We start from the raw sequence: 22,284 nt of genomic DNA, 5'->3' as shown, positions 1-22,284 counted from the left end.
AGGTCCGCGCAATTTTAAATACGCCTGTAAATAAATGAAGGCGTCATTGATTTTATGAAGATTCAGCGTAGATTCAAAATCAACATAAGTCCAAATGACGAAGGAAAGCTAAGTCCACATTAAGTAAACGCGCCGCCACTGACATTAAACCTGTGTTAATTATTCACGAATCACCCATCTCGCATGGTACGTAATCTGCTCGGTATTAATGTAGGCCTCCCTTGCCGGGGGGCTACGCCGCTGATTCGCTGATCTCAACGAGTTACAGAGGCTTCAGGACATAAACAGAGCCACCGAGAGTAACGCCAACTGAAATGTTCCACGGACAAACAGGAATATAACTGAAAGAAGTCACTCACTTCAAGGGAAAGCAGATTTTCCACATCAAATACAGGAAAGCTCTGAACACTGTCACATTCAGCAGGCAGTGGAATACGATGGTTCCTATGTTCCACGTAGATCCCTCGGAAATTAGACATGCAATGCAAATATTTATAATTCATATTCAGATTAAAAATTAAAGGAATATAGATTGTTTCCAAACTTGGGTATCTTCTGGGTTGTGACGCCGTATATTCTGGTAGAAGTTCACTTATCGCCCTGATGAAGGAGGCAGCAAGGACTTCTGAAACGTCGGCGAACTTCCATCAGACTACCCGGCGCTACAACCCAGAAGACAGCGATCTTCGTGAACGCAGTCAGTATCTAATTTCTCCTTGGGATTGTGTCTTAGGTAAGTAGAAAACTTACTAAAAGTAAATGTCTCTCCCAAAACGTCGACTTTTCTCTCACTTACAAATTTTCTGTTATCGTTTGCGTCTGAGGTTGGTAAATTAGTTTTTCTTCTTTTTTTTAAACAGATGACACTTGTCTGAGATCGAAATTGTGTTTAACATTGAAATGAGTTTGCTATTTATCCTCGGGTTGGTAAGAACGTGAAAGTATTTTGTGTCCTTTCGAGTTCCATTCCGCAAAATCTGTCAGCATTGTTTAACGGGATTTTCGGACAAAGTCCCATAAGAATCCTCCATGTGAAAACTCAATTAGCCTTCTCGAGGTGAGTCGCCATTTTACTGTCACATCAACAGTTGCGCTCCTAGTGGTCATAACTGAAGTTACGTAACTTCTCCCAAAATCTACTTTTTCTTTTTAAGTTTGTCCTTCCAATGGCGTAACTTTCATTTATGTAGGCCGTTTAATTTAAATGCATGGATACTTTGAACTACTCAGACCATTTTTTCGCAAGTTTACATTCTTCGTGTAAAACGGATTACAAAATAAAACATTCCGTGAACGTTTCAATGTAATTAATGTTGCGTACAGAACTTTGTTCCGATTCAGTTTAGCAGATTACAACCGCAGACAAATGTTACAAAGCGAGTTCATGGGTTTATTTACGTGAAGCTTGTTTCACTTACTACGGCGAGAAGTTAGTAACGCTCTCTCGCGTGCCGTGTGCGATTTCGATAGCTCGTACAGTGCTGCCAACTATTCCTGCCACGCACATTTCGATTCGATGCTAACAATTGACATCTACGAGCGTTTAAAAGTCCAGATGTTCCTTTGTTTTGTTTTCTGCGAACGAATGAAAGTTCCCCTTGACTGATTGTTGACATCAACATGTGAGCCTCTTGGAATAACCGGTATTTAGCAACAATTGAGCAGTCGAAGTATCTGAAGACGGAGCAACGCTGCAGCCAAGTTGCAAATGTTTCCATTTTCATGTTATGAACCGACACGCGGGCTACTGACCTGGACCTTGTCCTAGGCCAATGGTATTCAACCTTTTTTGTTCGCGTGCCCCCAGATATAATTTCTCTTCAACTTTGTACCCCCAAAGTTGTTGGTGTATAATTCAAGTTATACATAGTATATAATCAACATCTAAAATAAATTAAATAAATTACATTACTGATTATTCAGAGTTTATCATAAAATATTTTTTTAAAATTTCACGTACCCCCTAAGATGTCTTCGCGTACCCCCGGTTGATAACGCAGTAGGAATCTACAAGCACAGGGCAGCCTCCTTACTAACATTAAGTGGGTTAGCCGCGAGAGAAGAAAATCAATTAGCGAATTTGTGTGCTAAAAAGACGTCGGCAACTTGTGGTTCTTGGACCACTGGTACACGAGGCGTCTCTTGCCGGCCGTCGGTAATTTGATCGCGTGCGGTGCATGAAGGCCACACATTCAGGTCGTCTGGAAGCCACGCGACTGACGCCCTCGGCATTTATTGCTAATACGAATCGCCATTTGCGTGCAGACGTCTGAGCGACCTAACCAAATAACAAACAAACAAACAAACAAACTAACCCAACACACGGTCTTCATTCGTAAGTGTGTGGCTTCTAAAGTGATCCAGTGAGCTCTCAATTGAACCCGGTTACTTCACTTTAATATTATCCTTCGACCTACTTTGATGTCTGCGCCGACAGTGTTTCCGCTTAAAACTTCATCGGAGGACAGAAATATTCGTCTTCCGCCTCTTCGTACCAGAATCAAGCTCACGGAACGAGCAGTTTTTGTCCAGACGATGGGCAAAGTCCAGAAGAACTTCGCGTAGAGCAAACTTAATCTGCATCTGACACCTTCATTAAATGCGTAGTCCTCGAGATAATGAAGCCAAGCAGCAGCAGCTTTTCGCTTTGCTGTTATCGCCCACTTGAAACAAAATTTGTTAACTAATGAAAAATCCGTCCTCTCATGTTGCGGTCGCTGTCAGACGCACCTGCCGTAAATCTGTGTTAACGTCTGATACGAAGTGTTAAGGATCAGATAACATTGTGTACAGACAGACACGGGGTGCTCTGGAAAGGTGGAATAATGGCAAGGGTTTGGAAGGTAAGGTTAGGTTAGGTTAGTTTAGGTTAGGTTAGGTTAGGTTAGTTTAGGTTAGGTTAGGTTAGGTTCGGTTAGGTTAGGTTAGTTTAGGTTAGGTTAGGTTAGGTTCGGTTAGATTAGGTTAGTTTAGGTTAGGTTAGGTTAGTTTAGGTTAGGTTAGGTTAGGTTAGGTTAGGTTCGGTTAGGTTAGGTTAGTTTAGGTTAGGTTAGGTTAGGTTCGGTTAGGTTAGTTTAGGTTAGGTTAGGTTCGGTTCGGTTAGGTTAGGTTAGTTTAGGTTAGGTTAGGTTAGGTTCGGTTAGATTAGGTTAGTTTAGGTTAGTTTAGGTTAGGTTAGATTATGTTAGGTTAGGTTAGGTTATGTTAGGTTATGTTAGGTTAGGTTAGATTAGATTAGGTATAGCTTGGCTTGGTTAGATTAGGTTATGTTAGGTTAGGTTATGTTAGGTTAGGTTAGATTAGATTAGATTAGGTATAGCTTGGCTTGGTTAGGTTAGGTTATGTTAGGTTAGGTTATGTTAGGTTAGGTTAGATTAGATTAGGTATAGCTTGGCTTGGTTAGGTTAGGTTAGGTTATGTTATGTTAGGTTAGGTTATGTTATGTTAGGTTAGGTTAGATTAGATTAGGTATAGCTTGACTTGGTTAGGTTAGGTTAGGTTATGTTAGGTTAGGTTAGATTAGATTAGGTATAGCTTGGCTTGGTTAGGTTAGGTTAGGTTATGTTATGTTAGGTTAGGTTATGTTAGGTTAGGTTAGATTAGATTAGATTAGGTATAGCTTGGCTTGGTTAGGTTAGGTTAGGTTATGTTATGTTAGGTTAGGTTATGTTATGTTAGGTTAGGTTAGATTAGATTAGGTATAGCTTGACTTGGTTAGGTTAGGTTATGTTATGTTAGGTTAGGTTAGATTAGATTAGGTATAGCTTGGCTTGGTTAGGTTAGGTTAGGTTATGTTATGTTAGGTTAGGTTATGTTATGTTAGGTTAGATTAGATTAGATTAGGTATAGCTTGGCTTGGTTAGGTTAGGTTAGGTTATGTTAGGTTAGGTTAGATTAGATTAGGTATAGCTTGGCTTGGTTAGGTTAGGTTAGGTTATGTTAGGTTAGGTTAGGTTATGTTATGTTAGGTTAGGTTAGATTAGATTAGGTATAGCTTGGCTTGGTTAGGTTAGGTTAGGTTAGGTTAGGTTATGTTAGGTTAGGTTAGATTAGATTAGGTATAGCTTGGCTTGGTTAGGTTAGGTTAGGTTATGTTATGTTAGGTTAGGTTATGTTATGTTAGGTTAGGTTAGATTAGATTAGGTATAGCTTGACTTGGTTAGGTTAGGTTAGGTTAGGATAGATTATGTTAGGTTATGTTAGGTTAGGTTAGGTTATGTTAGGTTAGGTTATGTTAGGTTAGGTTAGATTAGATTAGATTAGGTATAGCTTGGCTTGGTTAGGTTAGGTTAGGTTATGTTAGGTTAGATTAGATTAGGTATAGCTTGGCTTGGTTAGGTTAGGTTAGGTTATGTTAGGTTAGGTTAGATTAGATTAGGTATAGCTTGACTTGGTTAGGTTAGGTTAGGTTATGTTAGGTTAGGTTAGATTAGATTAGGTATAGCTTGGCTTGGTTAGGTTAGGTTAGGTTATGTTATGTTAGGTTAGGTTATGTTAGGTTAGGTTAGATTAGATTAGATTAGGTATAGCTTGGCTTGGTTAGGTTAGGTTAGGTTATGTTAGGTTAGGTTATGTTAGGTTAGGTTAGATTAGATTAGATTAGGTATAGCTTGGCTTGGTTAGGTTAGGTTAGGTTAGGTTAGATTAGATTAGATTAGGTATAGCTTGGCTTGGTTAGGTTAGGTTATGTTAGGTTAGGTTATGTTAGGTTAGGTTAGATTAGATTAGGTATAGCTTGGCTAGGTTAGGTTAGGTTATGTTATGTTAGGTTAGGTTAGATTAGATTAGGTATAGCTTGACTTGGTTAGGTTAGGTTAGGTTAGGATAGATTATGTTAGGTTATGTTAGGTTAGGTTAGGTTATGTTAGGTTAGGTTATGTTAGGTTAGGTTAGATTAGATTAGATTAGGTATAGCTTGGCTTGGTTAGGTTAGGTTAGGTTATGTTATGTTAGGTTAGGTTAGATTAGATTAGGTATAGCTTGACTTGGTTAGGTTAGGTTAGGTTATGTTATGTTAGGTTATGTTATGTTAGGTTAGGTTAGATTAGATTAGGTATAGCTTGACTTGGTTAGGTTAGGTTAGGTTAGGATAGATTATGTTAGGTTATGTTAGGTTAGGTTAGGTTATGTTAGGTTAGGTTATGTTAGGTTAGGTTAGATTAGATTAGATTAGGTATAGCTTGGCTTGGTTAGGTTAGGTTAGGTTATGTTATGTTAGGTTAGGTTATGTTAGGTTGGGTTAGGTTAGGTTAGGTTAGTTTAGGTTAGGTTAGGTTAGGTTAGGTTATGTTAGGTTGGGTTAGGTTGGGTTAGGTTAGCATCCCCTTGTGGCAGTGACTAGGAAGGAATTCTCTCGTTAGCCGCTGCCACCTCACGCGAAACATGAGCACAAAAATTACTTTGTGCAGTCAATGCAAGCAATGTTTCAGCCATGTTTGCTACGTAACATATTTTGTGTCGTAAGTACACCAGCGTCGTATGACGAAACGCCAAATTCGATGGGAATAAACCTTTTTTGTGAGTGTTGAACACTAATACGATTTATTGCATCATTATTTGCAAACTGCATCGAAAATGCGAAATATTTCATCTCAACTTAAGACACATTCCTGCCAAATGCAGACTCCGCCCCTTGGGACATCAAATGGGTTACGTGGCCTCTAGATGATGCGCGTGCAGCCCAGGGATGGCCAAACTTGCTGAAACACATTGCTCGTATATGAACACACTATTTCATGAACTGTGCAAAATAAATGCATTCTAGAGATTCACGTGACGCTGTTGTGGGTGGCGGGAGATGAAGGGGGGCGGAGCGTGAAGCTAACCACTCGCTTCGTGGCGTTATGACTGAGAGGAGCTCCAACGCCATGTCCCCACAGCGCCGATCGCTTGGAGATTTCATTAAACTGGCTCTGCAGATATCTGAGCTTTCCCGTATCCACGAAGGGATTGGCGAGAACTTGGGCTAAGAAGGGGTTAAATATCTGACTATGAAAATTCTCAGACTCTTGCACTACAACCGGACTGACAGAGACGTGACGTCACCAGAGAGGAGTTTGAATTGTCATCTCGTTTTTGGGACCTGCCCTGAATAAAAGAGTTTGTCGCCTTTTGGGGTCGTACCACATCAACCAAAACGACATTTTCATCAAAATTTCAGGCTGCACTCAAATTCCCTTGGCAGAAAATCTCACGGGGTTCGTAACGCAGACGAAAACAAAATGTCGGCGCCACTAACACGAGGAATTACCCAGTGGAACTGCAGTGCGTTCATTCGCCACTTCGTCCTTGAATTGCATTAACGTCCTTGGTCGAAACAGGACTCAGCTCACTCCAGGCACAAGCGAGACAAGAAGCTCCGTTTGTTGAATAAAAATAATAATTACTGGGAAATTATTTAGAAGTCGTCGATTGAGGATGAAGAAATTGCGCACTGGAACTTCCTTCCGTCCCACCATTAAAAGCATCGGCAGTTCTAAACAAATGAGCCACGTTCGAGCCTCGTTTCGCCACTCATCAAGGATTCTGCTCGCTGTGTGCGGAGTCCAGGTGTTGCACTCCGACCGGAAAATTACCTTAATCGTAGTTGCTTCGGATATTTCATCAAACTTTGCAGCGGTTGGTCACAAATTGTTCCTATCACGCGCATTATTAATGTCAGACTGGAGAAATGCGCCCTCTTACGTGTTCTCTTGGCAGTCCGTCTCAGCTGCAAGCGTTAACACGTCAAAGTACCAGCAGACTAAGACATCAGTAAATTTTATTATTACTGTCATTGTCATCGTCATCATTATCATTAGGGTTCGGATGTTCATGACCTAAATAATAATAAATATGCCCTTAAAATAGCGAAATATGACCCAAAAAAATGCAAAATATGATCTAATTTGTTATGAAAAAATATTCGCTAAATTTTAAAAAAGCGTTTTGTATTTCAATCGTGTTATTTATTTACGTTTGCATGTACATTACTTGATTTCCTATCAATTTTAATCAAAAAACTCTGTCGCTTTAAGTTGTAAATGCCTCGTTTTGGATCAGCATCAGATGTTGAGAATACGCGCTCCTATAAAAATAAGATAAATTTTAAGAGAGAGCCTTTCATGCATTTCAAATTTATTAATTACAAATAAATAAATAAATAAAATTCAAAATATTAAGTACCGTTCTTCATTCTCCTTTCTTGGCAGCGTTACAATCTACAACGATGTTGCATTTTCAAGGTCTCAAATGAAAATCTTCTGAGATTGTCGCACAGTTTGGTCTTGTAACTTGAGACATCACAAACTTTTCTTGGAGTTATCGAAAATTACAGAGATACAGGAGGGGTTTACTGTATCAAGAAGGAATAAGTCAACGACTTTCGCTCAGAAATCCTATTCTCGCCCACAGGACACGTAATTCTTTTCAGAACGTCTTCGTAACAGGCAGGTACACAGTTTTTTTCTTAGTGTTGATTCGTCTGGAATTAACTGAGTCGTATTTTTCTAAAAGAAAAATTTGCACTGCTCATTTTTCACTTTGTTCAGTTGGCAGACGCCATAGGAATTCACTGTGAGTGTCTGAGAAATGTAATTACAAGTAAAAGTTTGTACCCAAAATATAACCGAAATATGCACTTACATGCAAAATAAAAACAGCATAATTGTGATGTGATTAGGATAACGCAGTTAGTGTTTAATTTCGGTTTAGAATGAAAATAGAAGTCCCATTAAAAACATGACATGTCATGAACATCCGAACGCTAATTATCATCATCTTCGACGCTTTGTGAGGCCAGAGACAAACAGCACGAGAGAAATTCCAAGCTCAGAATAAACGTTCCACTGTTTTATATTTCAATTGAATAAAATATAAATTTCGTTCCAATGAAATTCACGAATAATTTCTCACATTCAACTAACGACATTGTCGTTTCGATAAAAAGAAACTTTCAAATTTTTATACTTTATTTTAAAGTTGCAGCTGAAACTCTTTGTCTCAGACTTTCTGTTCGAGTAACAAGGCAAATGTTCCATATCGCACGGGTAATGGCAAACACCAACTGCGCATGCGTGAACCTCGTGTCTGAAGACCGAGGAAGATGTGACGTCACGTCCGACAGCCAAGTCTCTGGGAGCGACACGCGTTAAAACCTTCTGACCGCAAAGGTCCGAGTCCGCTTCTAATTTTTGATAGACAAAATGACACTGGGGCAGCTTCGTCTCAGGGCCAGTCTTCACGAGGACTGGGTGTCTGTCTCGCCCCCCCCCCCTCCAAAAAAACATGAGAATGCATTGCAGCTGACGTGACCAGTCCAATAACGAGAGAATGGTTTACAATTACAGTCTATTATTGCGCCGGCTGCCAACTGCACAGTGTCCTTGAGGAGTAGCTTCGAATCTATTTCATGGTCGGAAAACAATTATTATTTTACGCAAAATTCTTTACAGTCGTCGATCAAGGGGTGAGTCCTCCTCGCCCAGAAATCAGGTGGTGTTGAAATTCAATACTACAAAAAAATCCCCAACAATCGCATCGCAATGCTAACGTCTTTTAATAATAGAATTAATAATATCCCTCCGATTGTTGTGCTCTGGCGGCCGATGTTTAACGAACAATATTTCAGGTACAATTTTTTGTTTTTAAGATGATTTTCCATCTCAAAACCAAATCTCGCGTGACTCAATCTAACAGTGAATTAACCCTTTGAAGCCGAAGATCGTCTGAATATTATTTATGAATTCAGTCCGTACCGCGAAGAAAACACTTCATTTAACCATTAGAAGTCGAATCAGGCGGTAGCACATAAGATTTAACAAAAGAACATCCCGGTCAAAGCCTTAATTTCGTTTTCAAACTGAACGCTGAGCGATATATTCTGACGACAGTGTTTTCTTTTAGATTGCAAAATAATCGACTCCAAAAACCGTCCCTTTCGAAGATAATTTCAGAACAAACAAACAACAACGTCGCTTCGCATTTTATTATGAGACAGTGATTATTAGAAATTACAAATTATAAACGTAAGGCTTCGTGTCCGAATCACGTGGTAACAAAACTTCCCTCTGTACTGAGAACGAAGCAGTGGTACCAACTTGACGATTGCTGTGTGAGTTTGCACGTAAAAGTGATTAGTGTTTCAGTGTTTCAGTGTGTGTCAACAATAATGAGCCGTAAAGAGGGGGAAGTTTCTACACCCCCCCAACCCCCAGAAAACTGAGTTTGTGTAATGACAGATGTTAGTTGGAGATCCATATTAATTACTTCAAAAGGCCAAGAAATCTTTAACGTCTCTACCTTTTTAATCCTGAGACTTTACAACAAGAGCTAACCACTTCAAGGTAACCAACGCCGATGAAATAATTTCCATTGTTACGTCGTATATTTATAATTTCCAGTCGTGAAATCCCTAAATTGGAATTGAACGACAGATGCAATTACTAAACGTGATTCTTGTTTCATAATTCCAATTAGTTGTAAAATGAGGCACTGCCTCACACGTATCACGCAACGGGATGAAGCTTAATGGAACCTAACCTAAAAAAAAAAGAACGTCTGCTCATAAGGCGCTCCTCCCAGTGCTAAAGTCATTTGAGTTTCGCCCTTATTGTTGCGGTGGAGTGAGTCTGTGTCTGTGGAACTTTGCCCCTTACGGGTCCAATGAGTTTCAGGGGCTTAAGATTTGTAAACCTAAACCAAAATGTTCTCTTACAATGTAATGAAGCTTAAAGTTCGTTCGTTCTTCCCCTCACATGAGGAATTGTACGTACCATGTAGATGTGTATCTTCGACATGTATTGGAACAAGACCTCACAAACGTTAAATTAAACGTAAATTCACGAGCTTGGATACGTGAACTTCCAAAACACAGAGAAAATTTTAACCACGAGCCAACAAGTCTGGAATCTTTGCGTGGAATCAAGAACCAGCTTCGGGACAATGCTGAGAATCGCCTTTCATTTGTTCCGTTCCCTTGACCGTTCGGCGCTGCTGTAGCCTTGCGCTCGCTCGCTCGCTCGAAGTGTATCAAGGAGACCGTGAAACGGATGCAGGTCGGACGGACGGACGGAAGTCGCTACAAACTGGTTTCTCGTCCACATTCTTTCACATAAGCCATGCACATTTTACACGATTGAAACATGTTTCCAAATAACGAGGATAATAATAGTCTGTTTCGTTTAACAATACGAATTTCAGTGTGCACTTTTTAAGCGGTGTGACGTCGTGGCCACAAACAATGGATATCATACGAAATTAAGGGGACAGAAGTTTTCGATTGTTAGACAACAGAAGATATTTTGCATTTGTCAGACACCGAGAGGCAACAAGTCTTGTACATTTGAGCATTTTTAATCGTTTTAGGTTAATTAAAATGCGTTTGAACAAGGCCTAAAGCTAAGTCCACACACACGTAAAGGCTGAATTTCGTACTGGGAATGGTCTGAAATACTAAAATGCCATTGTTTTTCATTTTTGATTTTGAATATGCCATTAGAAAAATGCGAGAAAATAAATAAGGATTTGTGGTCTACGCTCAAAATGCGAATTTATTGAGCGAAAGGTAAATATCACAAAGGAACGTAAATAAAGTTATGTTAATTATCACTACAGTTCGGATACATCGGCGAGGACAATGTCAAATCAAAATCGGATTCAGAAAGAAATTAAAAATGGCTACGTCACGAGAAAACTCGTTGCCTTCAGTTCAAAATATTTCGTCTCCCCGTTTATTATCTAAAAAATGTAAATCTTAATACACACACAAAACTACAATTTTACCTGTTGATTTGTATGGGTGTGAAATTTCTGTCTCTCGCATTACGTGAAAAACGCGTCCTGAGGAAAGCAGAAACAGTCGAGAGGCAGTTCGTGACAGAGGGCGAGGCGTCACAAAAAATATTAGGAAAATGAAATCGAGACACGTGGAAGAGGACAGAAGTGTAAAACGTAAAGAGACCACTTGGAAGAGCTAGAAGTAGACGGGACGGGGGACAAAACGAAACCTGCATCTCAAAGAAATAGAGAGGGAGGTTTATAAGAGGCCGTGGGCCGTGAAATTCTCGCTCTTTTAAATATAATTTAGCGTCGGTTCGACAGTCGACGCTTTGGTCACAGCCACGTCACTGACCTTTCGCTGATTACGTCACCGCGTCCATAAACGGAACGGCTTTTCCAAAGAATATTTCTCTGCACGTAGAAAACTCATGTCACTGCCTCGGGCGCAAAATGTCTGCGGGAAACAGCTGACTCACAACCACCGAACATTCCGTCCTTGTCAGTGGCTACCGGGTGGGAAGAAAACATTGATCAGGTCGTCCTACAGTTCGGAACCAATGTTTCTTGCACGGGCAGTACATGCGTCCTTGCAAGCTCAACGATCACTTAGCCTTCTACGGATTTCTAACGCACAGATACGCCCCGACAAAGACACGCCCGCGTCCATCTTGGTTTTGGTTGCCCGGCGAGAATTTTTGATTACTCCTGTCGAGACTGAACTTCGTACAGCAGATTCGAAAACATTTTCTAATCTCAACTTGTATACCGCGTTCCAGCGTTCTTGGCCGCTCAACTTTGTGAATTGGAACCTCGGAGCGAGTCACTTACCAGAAGTTTGTTGAAAGGGACGGTAACAGGCCGCGTACAGTACACTCCAAATAAAATATCACCACGTTACGTAACATAGGAAAGCCGATTTCGCTAGAAAATTAAAACTGCAGAGAGTGTTAGATAATTTTATCTTCTTCACAACTCTTCGGTCCTCTTCCAATTCTTCCACTCCTCACAGACGTTCTGACACATCACTCCGTTATCCTCAATAGCGTCTTCGATCATGCCTTCTCGCTCAAAATTAATTTTTTCTAGTTTTTACACATGCCGACATATATTCTCCCATTCCTCTTGCCCAATTTCTTCGAATCTCTGGCGACGCAGACGCTCGACGTCCTTAATTTTAAACGTCGTGTTCTTGCTTGCAACCCATTGTTTTAAATCTGCCCAAATAAGTTCAATGGGGTTTAAATCGGGAAGTCTCAGCACAGGACGTTCTTCGTCTGCTAAAATGTGATCAGTCACGTGCTTTGCCTTATTTAATTCGATTAAATCGCACAGTCGAGCTTTGAACACGTCACAAAATGGGATTTTACTTCCAATAGCCAAGCTTTCACTTCGTCCTTCTTTGATTAAGACGTCGGTGGTTTGTCTGTCCGAGTGTTTTGATACGAGGCGTTATCATTGACCAGAAAGGAGATTTCAACGAACAGGTGTCATGTTGTTAACACAGCAGTCACAAGACAACGATGTCAGGCTTCCAGACTGACGCACTGACCGACGGAAACTCCTTCCTTCCTTCCTTCATTGAGTGGTCCGCATACTGGGCTCTCCCTGCAAGGTCAGCGGCCATGATCGGTGGATCCAGTTCTACTTTACTTGGTTGCTCGCAACTGTTGGCCACGAGGTAAAAGTTACTAGGCTTGGATAATCGTGCGTCCGAGACAGATGGAAAGACGACTTTAGTAAGTTACTAGACGTTCAGTTTGATTAGCCTGACGTTCGTACAACAGAGCTCTTAATCCCTTGATGAAGTTGAAATTGCCATTGACAAAACTAAGACTTTATAAATCTCCAGGCATCGACTCAATTCCGGCGGATACAAATCCACGCAGGAGATAGGACACGAGCTTAGAGTCTCGATTTGGAACCACAACAGCGGGAAGAATCGATTCTTGTTCCTACCCACAAAACTTCCGAGGTTTCTGTCTTTTGTCAACGTCGTTCAAAATGTTATCGAGTATTCTTCTTGCACGGTTAACGCCATTTGTGAATGAAATTCATCTCCACTGCTCTTTAATCTTTGCTCTAGAACACGTCATCATTAAGGCCAGAGGGAATCTGAAAGGGCTCGAATTGAATGGTCTGCACCGGGCCCTAGCCTATTCTGATGACGTCAGTTTATGGGGGAGAACCAAAAATGCAGAAACTCTCCTCCAGGCGAACAAGGAAATAGGCCGAGAAGTAAATACATGGGCGAAAAACAGTGGAACATAATTATGAATAAAGTTTTTCAAAATTCAAGTATCGGGGAACAACTATAACAAATAGAAATGAGGTTCATGATGAAATTAAGGTTAGAATTCATTCGGGGAACGCTTGTTTTTATGCAATTCAGAAACTGTTATCGTCTCGTTTGCTACCCAAAACACTAAAAGTCAGGATGTATAAAACAATGGTTTTGCCTGTTGTCTTGTATGGCTGTGAAACACGGTCTCTTACATGGCAGGAAGGACGTAGATTACAGGTGTTTAAAAAACAAGGCACTCTGGAGGATATTTGGACCTAGACGGGATGAAATAAGCGGGGAATTTAGAATATTACATAACGAGGAGTTGCGTGAATAGTGAGGATAATGAAATCTAGGAGGCTCTGATGGGTTGGAAACGTAGAACGCAGGAAGGAGATGGGAGGATGTCAATATGGGCCTTAGGGAGGTGGGCTGTGAGAATGGAAAATAGATGGAGTTGGCTCAGGATCGTGTCTGATCGCGGGCTTTGGTGTTTTCGGTGTTGGACTACCAGGGAGTTATTAGTTAGTTAGTTTGTTAGTTACATGTTTCTGTTTTCCCTAAACAACTCACAGTCGCTCAGAATTTTCGCACGAGAATATTACAAAACGTAGACTTTCAGATGTGGACTAGATTAAATTAGCTCGGGACATTGAACATTAGTACGTGCTACGTGAGAGCAAGGACTGTTCGAGGTCCAGATGATGCAATGAGCGAGAGGCGACCGACTTCAGCTGCGGAGGGAGAGGGCGGCGAGGCCATTTTTGTTGGAAAACAATGCACCCTGCAGAAATGCACTGATCAATACTGCAGTAGGCCTGAAAACAAGTGAGCATCGCGTTTCGTAGTCAAATCAAGATGGCGGCAGATTTGAAACAAGAAATCACGGAGTGAGACGATTTGAGAGAAAATCCAGATGATACAGAGGCGTGCTTATGAGATCGTGTCTCTGTATCCCCGCCACTTTCGCGTTTGGAAATAGTTGACCGATTTCCATGAAACTGCAGCGTCAGGCTTTAAAATTTACTGGAAACACTGGGCTAAAAAATGCTCAGAGATTTAAGACCTTGTCCTGACTGTGTCAGTGGCATTCTTTGCAGATTCATAGGAACTTATCAGAAAATAAATTATTGGAATAAATGAAGCTCTGTTGGCGCAATCTTATCTCTGCGATCACGAACTGACAGACAAGTGGTTTTAATGATTGCTGTGTGCAGACATGTGATGATGAGGGACGAGGTGATACTTTGATAACATTTCAGAGATCGAATTAGGCACTGATTAATGAGAGGATCACTGACAAGACTTTTTACTTTCGTGTTTTTGATATTAATGGAGACGGTAGGGACCAAACCTCTGAGACCTCGTGAACACTGGAATAGTGAGCTAGAGGAGGCTGGGTTCAATCCCAGGCCTCGCCACTAACACTAAAAATAAAACACATGAAAGTACAGAGAAATATCTCGGTTTAATGACAGACAAGACGAAACTTGAGCGTGGATCCTGAAACGTGCGCAGAGATTTCGAAATTTCTGTCGTCGAAAGATGGCGGGGAATGTTTCATTCGGTAATGCAGCTTAATTTCTGCAAGTATGGGAACATTCTGAGTGAACTTGCGATGTTTTCGTGTCCATTCTGTGCAAAGATAATAAACGACGAGTGTCATTTAAAAACAGAAATCCCCCCCCCCCACCCCCCAAATGTTACAAACACAATTCAGTGCGACGACCCGCCTTTTAGATTCAGACCAAACTGCGTCTCTCTCGGACGATGTTTTGGGAGACGGAGCGAACAGCCCAACTTCATGACTCATTCTCAACGCAGCGAACCGTGAAATTGGCATCTGACAGAGGCGACGCACTCCACGACTTGCCCTGGTGTTCAGTGCTAACCCACGCACACGATCAATACGCCTTTTGAGGGGGGTGGGGGGGGTTTCCATGGAGACACCTGCCCAGACTGCGTGGTACGTGTCATATTGATTGTGCGTGCAGGTTCCAAGTGACGATCATAGATGGCAGGGAGAGATCAAAATTTTCACATTTTCTGAGCGCCATGTTTTGTCAAATGGAGAGAAATATTAATTTGTTTTTGTATTTCTGACGAATTCCTCCAAAAAATTTACAGAATTACTTGGCGAAAGTTTGTGACTAAGTGGGTGTTCGCTGTCACGAAAATGGCGCACGGAGACGATCTTCCGGGCTGCCTGTTGTATTTTGGTTGTGTGTAAATGCATTTTCCCCACAGAAGCCACTAATGTGAGATTTTCGAAGATGTGGAAAAGAAAAGTCTCTCCTGGTCATGATTTTACGAATTGGCCAGCGTTTTCTAAAATTCCTGTTTCTGACTCCAAAACGAACTCCATAAATATTAGTCGGTTAATGTTCTGGAAAACAATTTTACGCCAAAAAAAAGTTGTCAGTGGAACGACGGTTCCGGAGAATTAGACGTAAATACGTCTTTACGGAAAGGAAGTTTATATATTGGCTTTATTCTAAATATTTCCTTTATACCTCTTTACAATTGAGTAAAGTTTGATTAAGACTTTGCTTATTTAACTTGAATTAGTTACGCTTAAGATGGGTCTTAACAAGCCTCGGTGGTCTAGCGGTTAGAACGCTGGCCTTGTAATCCTGGGGTCTCGGGTGCCCGAATTTATAACTTGTGTTGGGCAAGGCCGTGGTCTAGGCAACACGGAGTTTTCTTCCGTGGCATCCCAACAATTACTCCATTCACACACAGAAGAAGGCAATGGCAAACCACTTCTGGATCATCTGCCAAGAACGTATATGAACAGGTCCCAGTCCGAGAAAAGGATGGAAGGATCCTGTTCATATGGACCTGTCGTCACACAGAACACTAAATAATAAAAAAATAAAAACACGCTTTAAAATTGAGTAAAGTTTGATTAAGACATTGCTTAATCAACTTGAATTAGTTACGCTTAAAATGGGTCTGTGGTAGATGAATGTAATGTAAAGTAATGTAATGTAATGTAATGTAATGTAATGTAATGAAATGCTTCCTAGGTAACAACAATGCCGAGTAAACAGATGACGTTTTCTAGGTAACCAGGTTACACTTTTTCGTTTCAATATAGACGTATTTACGTCAAAAATACATCCCGACAATTAATTAACATCGAGTAAAACAATTTGTCCATGAGTTCATTGTTGCAGACAGTCGTGGTATTGTTGTCCGTCCGTACAAGTGAACTTCAACGTTTTGAAAATGTCATTAGCACAGACGTCGGAGGGGACCATTTGCAGCTCAGTCGCTGTTAATTTCTAGAACTGAGAGCGTGCTCTCTGGGCTAGGAGCTTCAACCTACGGCCCGTGGTGCATCTCCACGTGTCCTCGTTAAGGAATCAGAAAGTAACTTGCAGTTAGGGCAGGCACATCGGGACGAGCGCCTCAAGACCTGCTTAATTCTGAGGTTTCGGTCCGTTAGATTTCGCCGCCATGTTTGAGGGGGGGGGGGAGGGGAGGATTGACTTGTCAGTTCTCCAACAGGTGAAAGTGTTGGGAGTTCGCGTCAGAGCATTTGCTAGCCCGACGTTGTTTCGAAATCTGAGGCAGAGACAGCCACGGAATGAATCAGTTTTCCTTTAATCGGCCTGTCCTTTACGCTTATTTGCCGTCATGTTGGTTCCCTGCTTAAGCGACGGAAGGAAACAACGACATCTGGCAAGCGTGTTTGGAAACAAGTTCTCGCACTTACGAAACGAAACACTTCAAATTTACGTCCAAGAACCGCGATAGTGCACTTAAATTACGTGATGCGAACTGGCATTTAGAAATGAAAACCAAATGGTACACATAGTTACCAGCGCTCTTTAAAGAGTTCGGTTAAAAAACTGAACTTTCTCCGGTCACTAAGCCGTGACGTCATTCGGCTCTACACAAGCAGAAGAACAAAAGAGCAGCGCGAGCGACGCGCGAAGTCACAATCGCCGCTGGAGCGCAGTGCGATCGTTTGATGTTTCTCGCACGCGCGCGGGGGCGGGTACGAGAGGAGGAGGGAAATTCTGCCTGGAATAAGAACCACGGACGACCCTAAGGGAGGGATTTTTCTCCCCCTCGCTTGCTCACGTCTGGGCACTGAGTTCCACAACTGAGGTTCGCGAACGTCATCGGCCAGCGACATCTCTCGAAAACTTCCAAGACCAACAGCAGCCCCTTTCTGATCTGTCTGAGTCGATCGGAGCTTTTGAAATGAAACAGTTTGGTGGAAATTAACCCGTGTCACATTCCTCCTCGTAATTTGCTTCATGAGGAGGGATGAGGCCCCCAGATTTTAACTGCCCGTGCAAATGTGAGTATCTTTGAAGTCCTGAATCGACTTCTCGTACGACTTTCGACCAGGAATCTTCGATTAACTTTCGTGTCTACTTGGAAGCTTCTCGGTTCTCTGAGTTAGCACGAATTTTTGGTAGATCTTACTTCGCAGCACGTGTACACAAGTGAACAGTCGTTCTCAGATGTGTAACAAAACAGACGGAAATCGCGTTCAAGAATCACCGACGCCCACTTTCGCGAATTGGCGTTTGAAAAACGTAACTAAACGTTAATTATCTGAGGTACTGAGGTGCGTGTAGTGTATTTCTGTGCTGAATGTGGCTGTCGTCTGGGTTTGCGATAGACGTCGTTAAGGGGGCGTTACAACCCAGAAGACAGCCATCTCCATGTTCGGTGCCCCAAATCCCTGAATGTTCCTTCTCTCGAAGTGGCTTAGACCACGTCCCCTTCAATTTCAGCCCGTCTTTGTCAGAGTAGTTCCGAAAATGGAGGCCTTACGTGAGCAACGATTCTTCATAACAAATTGTAAATTCGCACATCGCAGTTTCAGAATGACGACGACGACTTGTCTTTCGTAATTATAATTCATAGCATGAACACACACACACACAGAGTTTATTATCATCGACAGTCTTATTCAGTATGGGTTACGCTTCCTACACGCTTACAGCGCAGGCTTTTGTTTTCTATATTTATTTCCACGTGTCCCCTCCCCTCCCCTTCGAGAGGAGAAATCACGTGGTGTGCGTCACGTGCCGCGCATGAGAAAGTTCAGCGGAACAGAAGAGAAGCAAAGTTGAAAGCTGATAGTGTCAAAACACGTCCTGTTCTTGACGGCAGCTTCGAACGTACTGAATGAGCAATCGCTAACAGCCGACAAGGGGTGGTCCCTCAGCTCGGGGGTTAACAACTCCCTTGTATAAAATACTAGTAAGTTACGAAATGTTACTCGGGGGCCTCTGAGCAGAAAATGTTGACGTAGATTTCTTTTTAAAAAGTTTTAATCAGTCCGATTAGTTATCTGGATCAGTTACGTCGAAATCCACACGACGATCCCCAATAAGGAGTTCACCGAGAGAGAAAATCAGGCATATTGTTGGTAACACTGATAGAGCTTTTTATGAAATAATCCAATACAGGCATACCTCGGAGATATTGCGGTTCCGGTTCCACCGCAATAAAGTGAGTCACACGAATTTTTTGGTTATAAAAGTTATGTTTACTGTATACTGTAGTCTATTAAGTCTAAAAAAACAATGCGAAAATTAAAATAATGAGACACAGAAACACGAAGTGAGCACGTGATGTTGGAAAAATGGCGCCGACAGACTTGCTCGACGCAGGGTTGCCACACACCTTAAATTCGTAAAACAAAAACGCAATATCTGCGGAGCGCAATAGAACGAGGTATGCCTCTCGCAATGGAGCGATCGGACACAACGCACTGTAAAAGTACGGCAGCGAAATAAGGATAATGCAATTTCGCGGCGCGCGTGAGTGGTCTTATTGATCCACGAATTTGTAACCCCGGAATGCGAACGGGCAAAATCACCCCAACCGATGGATCACTGACCCCCCCCCCCCCCCCGCCATCGTCTTATAACAGCGCTCCTGCACGAAGTACTCACAGTGGCCGACAGATGACTCTCACGTCCACAATCGAGGGCTTACGAAGAGGTCGCGCCACGACGGAAACGATGTCTGTTATTAACTAGATTCTGGAGAATTCTCTTCGAACACATCCGTACGACGTAACGCTAACCTTACGCGAACTGTAATCGAAATTCGTAAAATAAAAAAAACCTATAAATAGGCGTAAAACATATACATTTAAGGACACACGAGGAAATTTTACGTCGCTGTGTGCATTGTTCATTACCTGCGACAAAATTCAGAACCAATTTAAATCATAAATAAGATCCAATTGGGAAGGAAACGCGGTCCTCCGATGTGGATTACATTCTTTGAAAATTCGATCGTATGTATACACAGCTTGTCAAAGAAAAGCCCGCGTTCTCTATGGAAACAGAAGGTTCGTCACCGTGTTCACAAAAGCACGCCGCCGGACACTATCCCGAGCCAGCTGCATCCACTTCGCTCCATCGATTCCCGCCTCCTCGAGGTCCATCTCAGCGTTTTGCTCTCATCTACGCCGAGGTGCTTCGGTCGTGCCAAAGAATCGGTCCCGGTCCGAGGAGGTTTTAGACCCATCGTAAAAAAAAAAAATACGGTGAAGGGTTGTTAGCCCCACGCCCAAGCCCCAAGCCGGAACTTTGCATCACCGAGGGATGTCATAAGAAGCAAAATTTCATTTCGTCAAGTTGACGGACCCTCGTCATGGCAAGGAGTTTCCATTTTCGTGGTTGAAATCCGATTATTTAGGAGATTTGGGGATTTATTCTAAGAATCACGGGAAAAAAAAATAGCTGAAGTGAAAATCCACTTCTGAGCCGAAGGGCAATTTGCTCACCACCGACTCCAACGTGAGCGAGCATTCTGAAGACAAAGACTACGTGGAATTTTTCCTCCACGTCCTCAGCTGTAAATCAACTCTGCCTGGTAATGATTTAGGGGCAAGGTATTTTTGAAGCACCCTGTAACACGGGTCCCGATGGGAGATTTAACGACTTGGGGGAGGAGAGGAAATTTGGCAACGTCGCTCAGCAGGCAGCATCCCTCGTGCAAGAAGAGATCGGAACCGGAGATTCGGTACAGCTCGAAAATAAATGGCATTTTGTAAAACCGTTTCCAGCTCCGAGCGAATTTACGCTAAGCGCGACGGACAATCTGGATACCGGAATTTACAACCACTAACAACAATAGTAATAATACAATTCACTCACTGAAGTGCGTGACAGACAAATAAGGCTGTAGCTCAGACTACAGGTCGATGGCTTAACTTAAGGTATTATTCTTGCATTTTACTGAACGAACTCAGGAAAATCACGAAAAAACTCAGTCAAGATAGCCGGTCTCCGGGCCGAGATTTGAAGCCGTGACCTTCCAAACACAAAGCAGGAGTGCTAACCACTCGACCACGACGTTCGATCATAATAATAGTAATAATAATCATAGTTATCGTCATTATTATTTAAGCTAAAGGCGCTGTACGAACCATTCGAATGATTTCATGACCTAAGGAAAATGGGCCTTTAAGTAGACTGAACCCACACCCGAATACGTACGACGTAACAGGCCTTTTCATCGGAATATTTAGGATTCGAAGGCTCGTAACCATCTGAAGGCAAAGCTCGTTTAAATAATATTTAAGAATCCAGTCCGTACCGCGAAGAAAACACGACACTTCACCATTGCAAAGACCAACTTGTTAATGGCGTTTACAGAAACTATCCCTGTTTACAGCGAGTATCATTAATCAGAATCACATACAAATTTAGTTATATTTTTAAAATGAACCAACATGAAAGTGGCACGAGAGAATATAATAACTCAATCGAGTTTCATTGGAATCTGCCAGGCACTTCAGTGACTGTAATATAAAGTTTATATAAGGAGAACGGTTACCTGGTATTAAAATATAGTTGAAAACGATGGGCCGGACATGTAGAACACGAAGTTCGAACACCGTTAGTGCTGGCCGGGGCGGAGAGCTGACCGTCGCTCACCATCATCGAGTTACAAAGTTAATAATGCGCACAGCTTCAAGGTCACCACCAAACACGTTGCCTGCCTGCAACGTCACATAACAAAAGCTCAAGACTGCGAAGTCAGTTTCAGTACGAATCGTCCTTTGGGCCTGTATTGCGTTCAGCCAGCCTTGTCTTGAAGCCACGTGCAACCTCACGTGTCACTTCCGGCATCCGCTCGAACAGACAAAAGCCGAACGCTTTCCAGACTATTCGGCTGTTACTACTGGCTGGGCAGCGATTCGGGGGGTCACAGAACTGAGCACGTACGGAGAAAATTATACTTAAACTGACTTCACAAACGTCGAATCATTTTTCAGGATGAACAACAAATTCATTTTACTCTAGAATTTCACATAAAACGAGCAAATAATGTAAAATACTAACCACATCATGCATCCAACGTAACATAAACCAAATCATTATTGCAAACTAAAGCAGATTGCTAGTGGTTGGAGTAACGCTATCGCTCTAATTTCGTCTTGTCTTCTACACAACACAACACAATCGCCTGGCGCTGGAATCAAAATGGTTGCCGTGCGCATGCGCGCTGACGCAGCGAAGTATGAAAATTTACCTGTTCAGACTTAGGCAACATTATGAAACTTACTGTAGTGCGGAATGTACAATTGAAACAGAACGCGCAAGGCCGGAGAAGGAATGCGTTTGTGCTAGGAAGATAATGATTCTGTTCGTTTTGGAAAATCGCGAGGCGACTGCAGCGCTGATGTTGTGGGCCAAGCACGTTATGACCGCGTCCTTTTATTAATTCCAAACTAGTACAGGATACATTTGTCCCTTTTTTAAACGAGCACAAAATAAAGGGCTGAAGATGGGGACAGGAATTTTTTTCTGAGATGTTGGTATCTACCGCGAAAACGCCAGATCTCACAAATAGGAAATTTTACTAAAACACATTTCCACTTCGGTACGGGGCAGCTGTCTGGTTTGCACGTGATACTTAAATGTTAAAATGTTGGTACTCTGTACTCCCATCGCGTGGGTCTACAATTCGAGAAATGAGTCACACAAAACATCGATGTTTTGAACGAATTCCTTGTCAAATCTTTCGAAGCCATTATGTTCGGCCTGAGCACGAAAGATATAAAAATGCAGACGGAAATTCGGCGGGGAAACCTCTTGTCAGGTAACCACTTGGAAGACCGAGAAAACTGTGAGAGTTTAAAATTGGATCTGGCTCAAGATAGCGACTAATGGCGGAATTTGAATTTGGCCTATTAGCCAGTTAATTAACAAATATTAACCTACAAATTTTTAATAATTTGGCCTGTAGCTTAC

The 22,284-nt window shown here is 42.1% G+C and overlaps 1 protein-coding gene across 6 annotated transcripts in view; it reads right to left on the bottom strand.

Annotated features, from left to right (window-relative positions):
* The window catches only part of OtopLa (proton channel otopetrin-like a), an 89,837-nt gene extending 68,339 nt beyond the window's left edge, over positions 1-21,498 (bottom strand). For 3 of the 6 annotated variants that reach the window (XM_087357341.1, XM_087357345.1, XM_087357347.1), the window contains exon 1: positions 9,753-9,905. In XM_087357341.1, the coding sequence (XP_087213467.1) occupies positions 9,753-9,776 (24 nt within the window). In that variant the 5' untranslated portion in view covers positions 9,777-9,905. Of the gene's footprint in view, positions 1-9,752; positions 9,908-20,863; positions 21,030-21,372 lie in introns of those variants that run through there. The other 3 variants (XM_087357344.1, XM_087357349.1, XM_087357340.1) reach the window with 3 other exon arrangements.
* Positions 21,499-22,284: the final 786 nt, after the last annotated feature.

Source organism: Zootermopsis nevadensis, unplaced genomic scaffold, assembly GCF_977971745.1.
Source record: "Zootermopsis nevadensis isolate Lab colony 2312 unplaced genomic scaffold, Znev_1.0 Znev_ptg000028l, whole genome shotgun sequence".
NCBI lineage: Eukaryota > Metazoa > Arthropoda > Insecta > Blattodea > Termopsidae > Zootermopsis > Zootermopsis nevadensis.
Note: the sequence above shows the minus strand (reverse complement) of the source record. Positions and strands in the feature narration are given on the sequence as shown.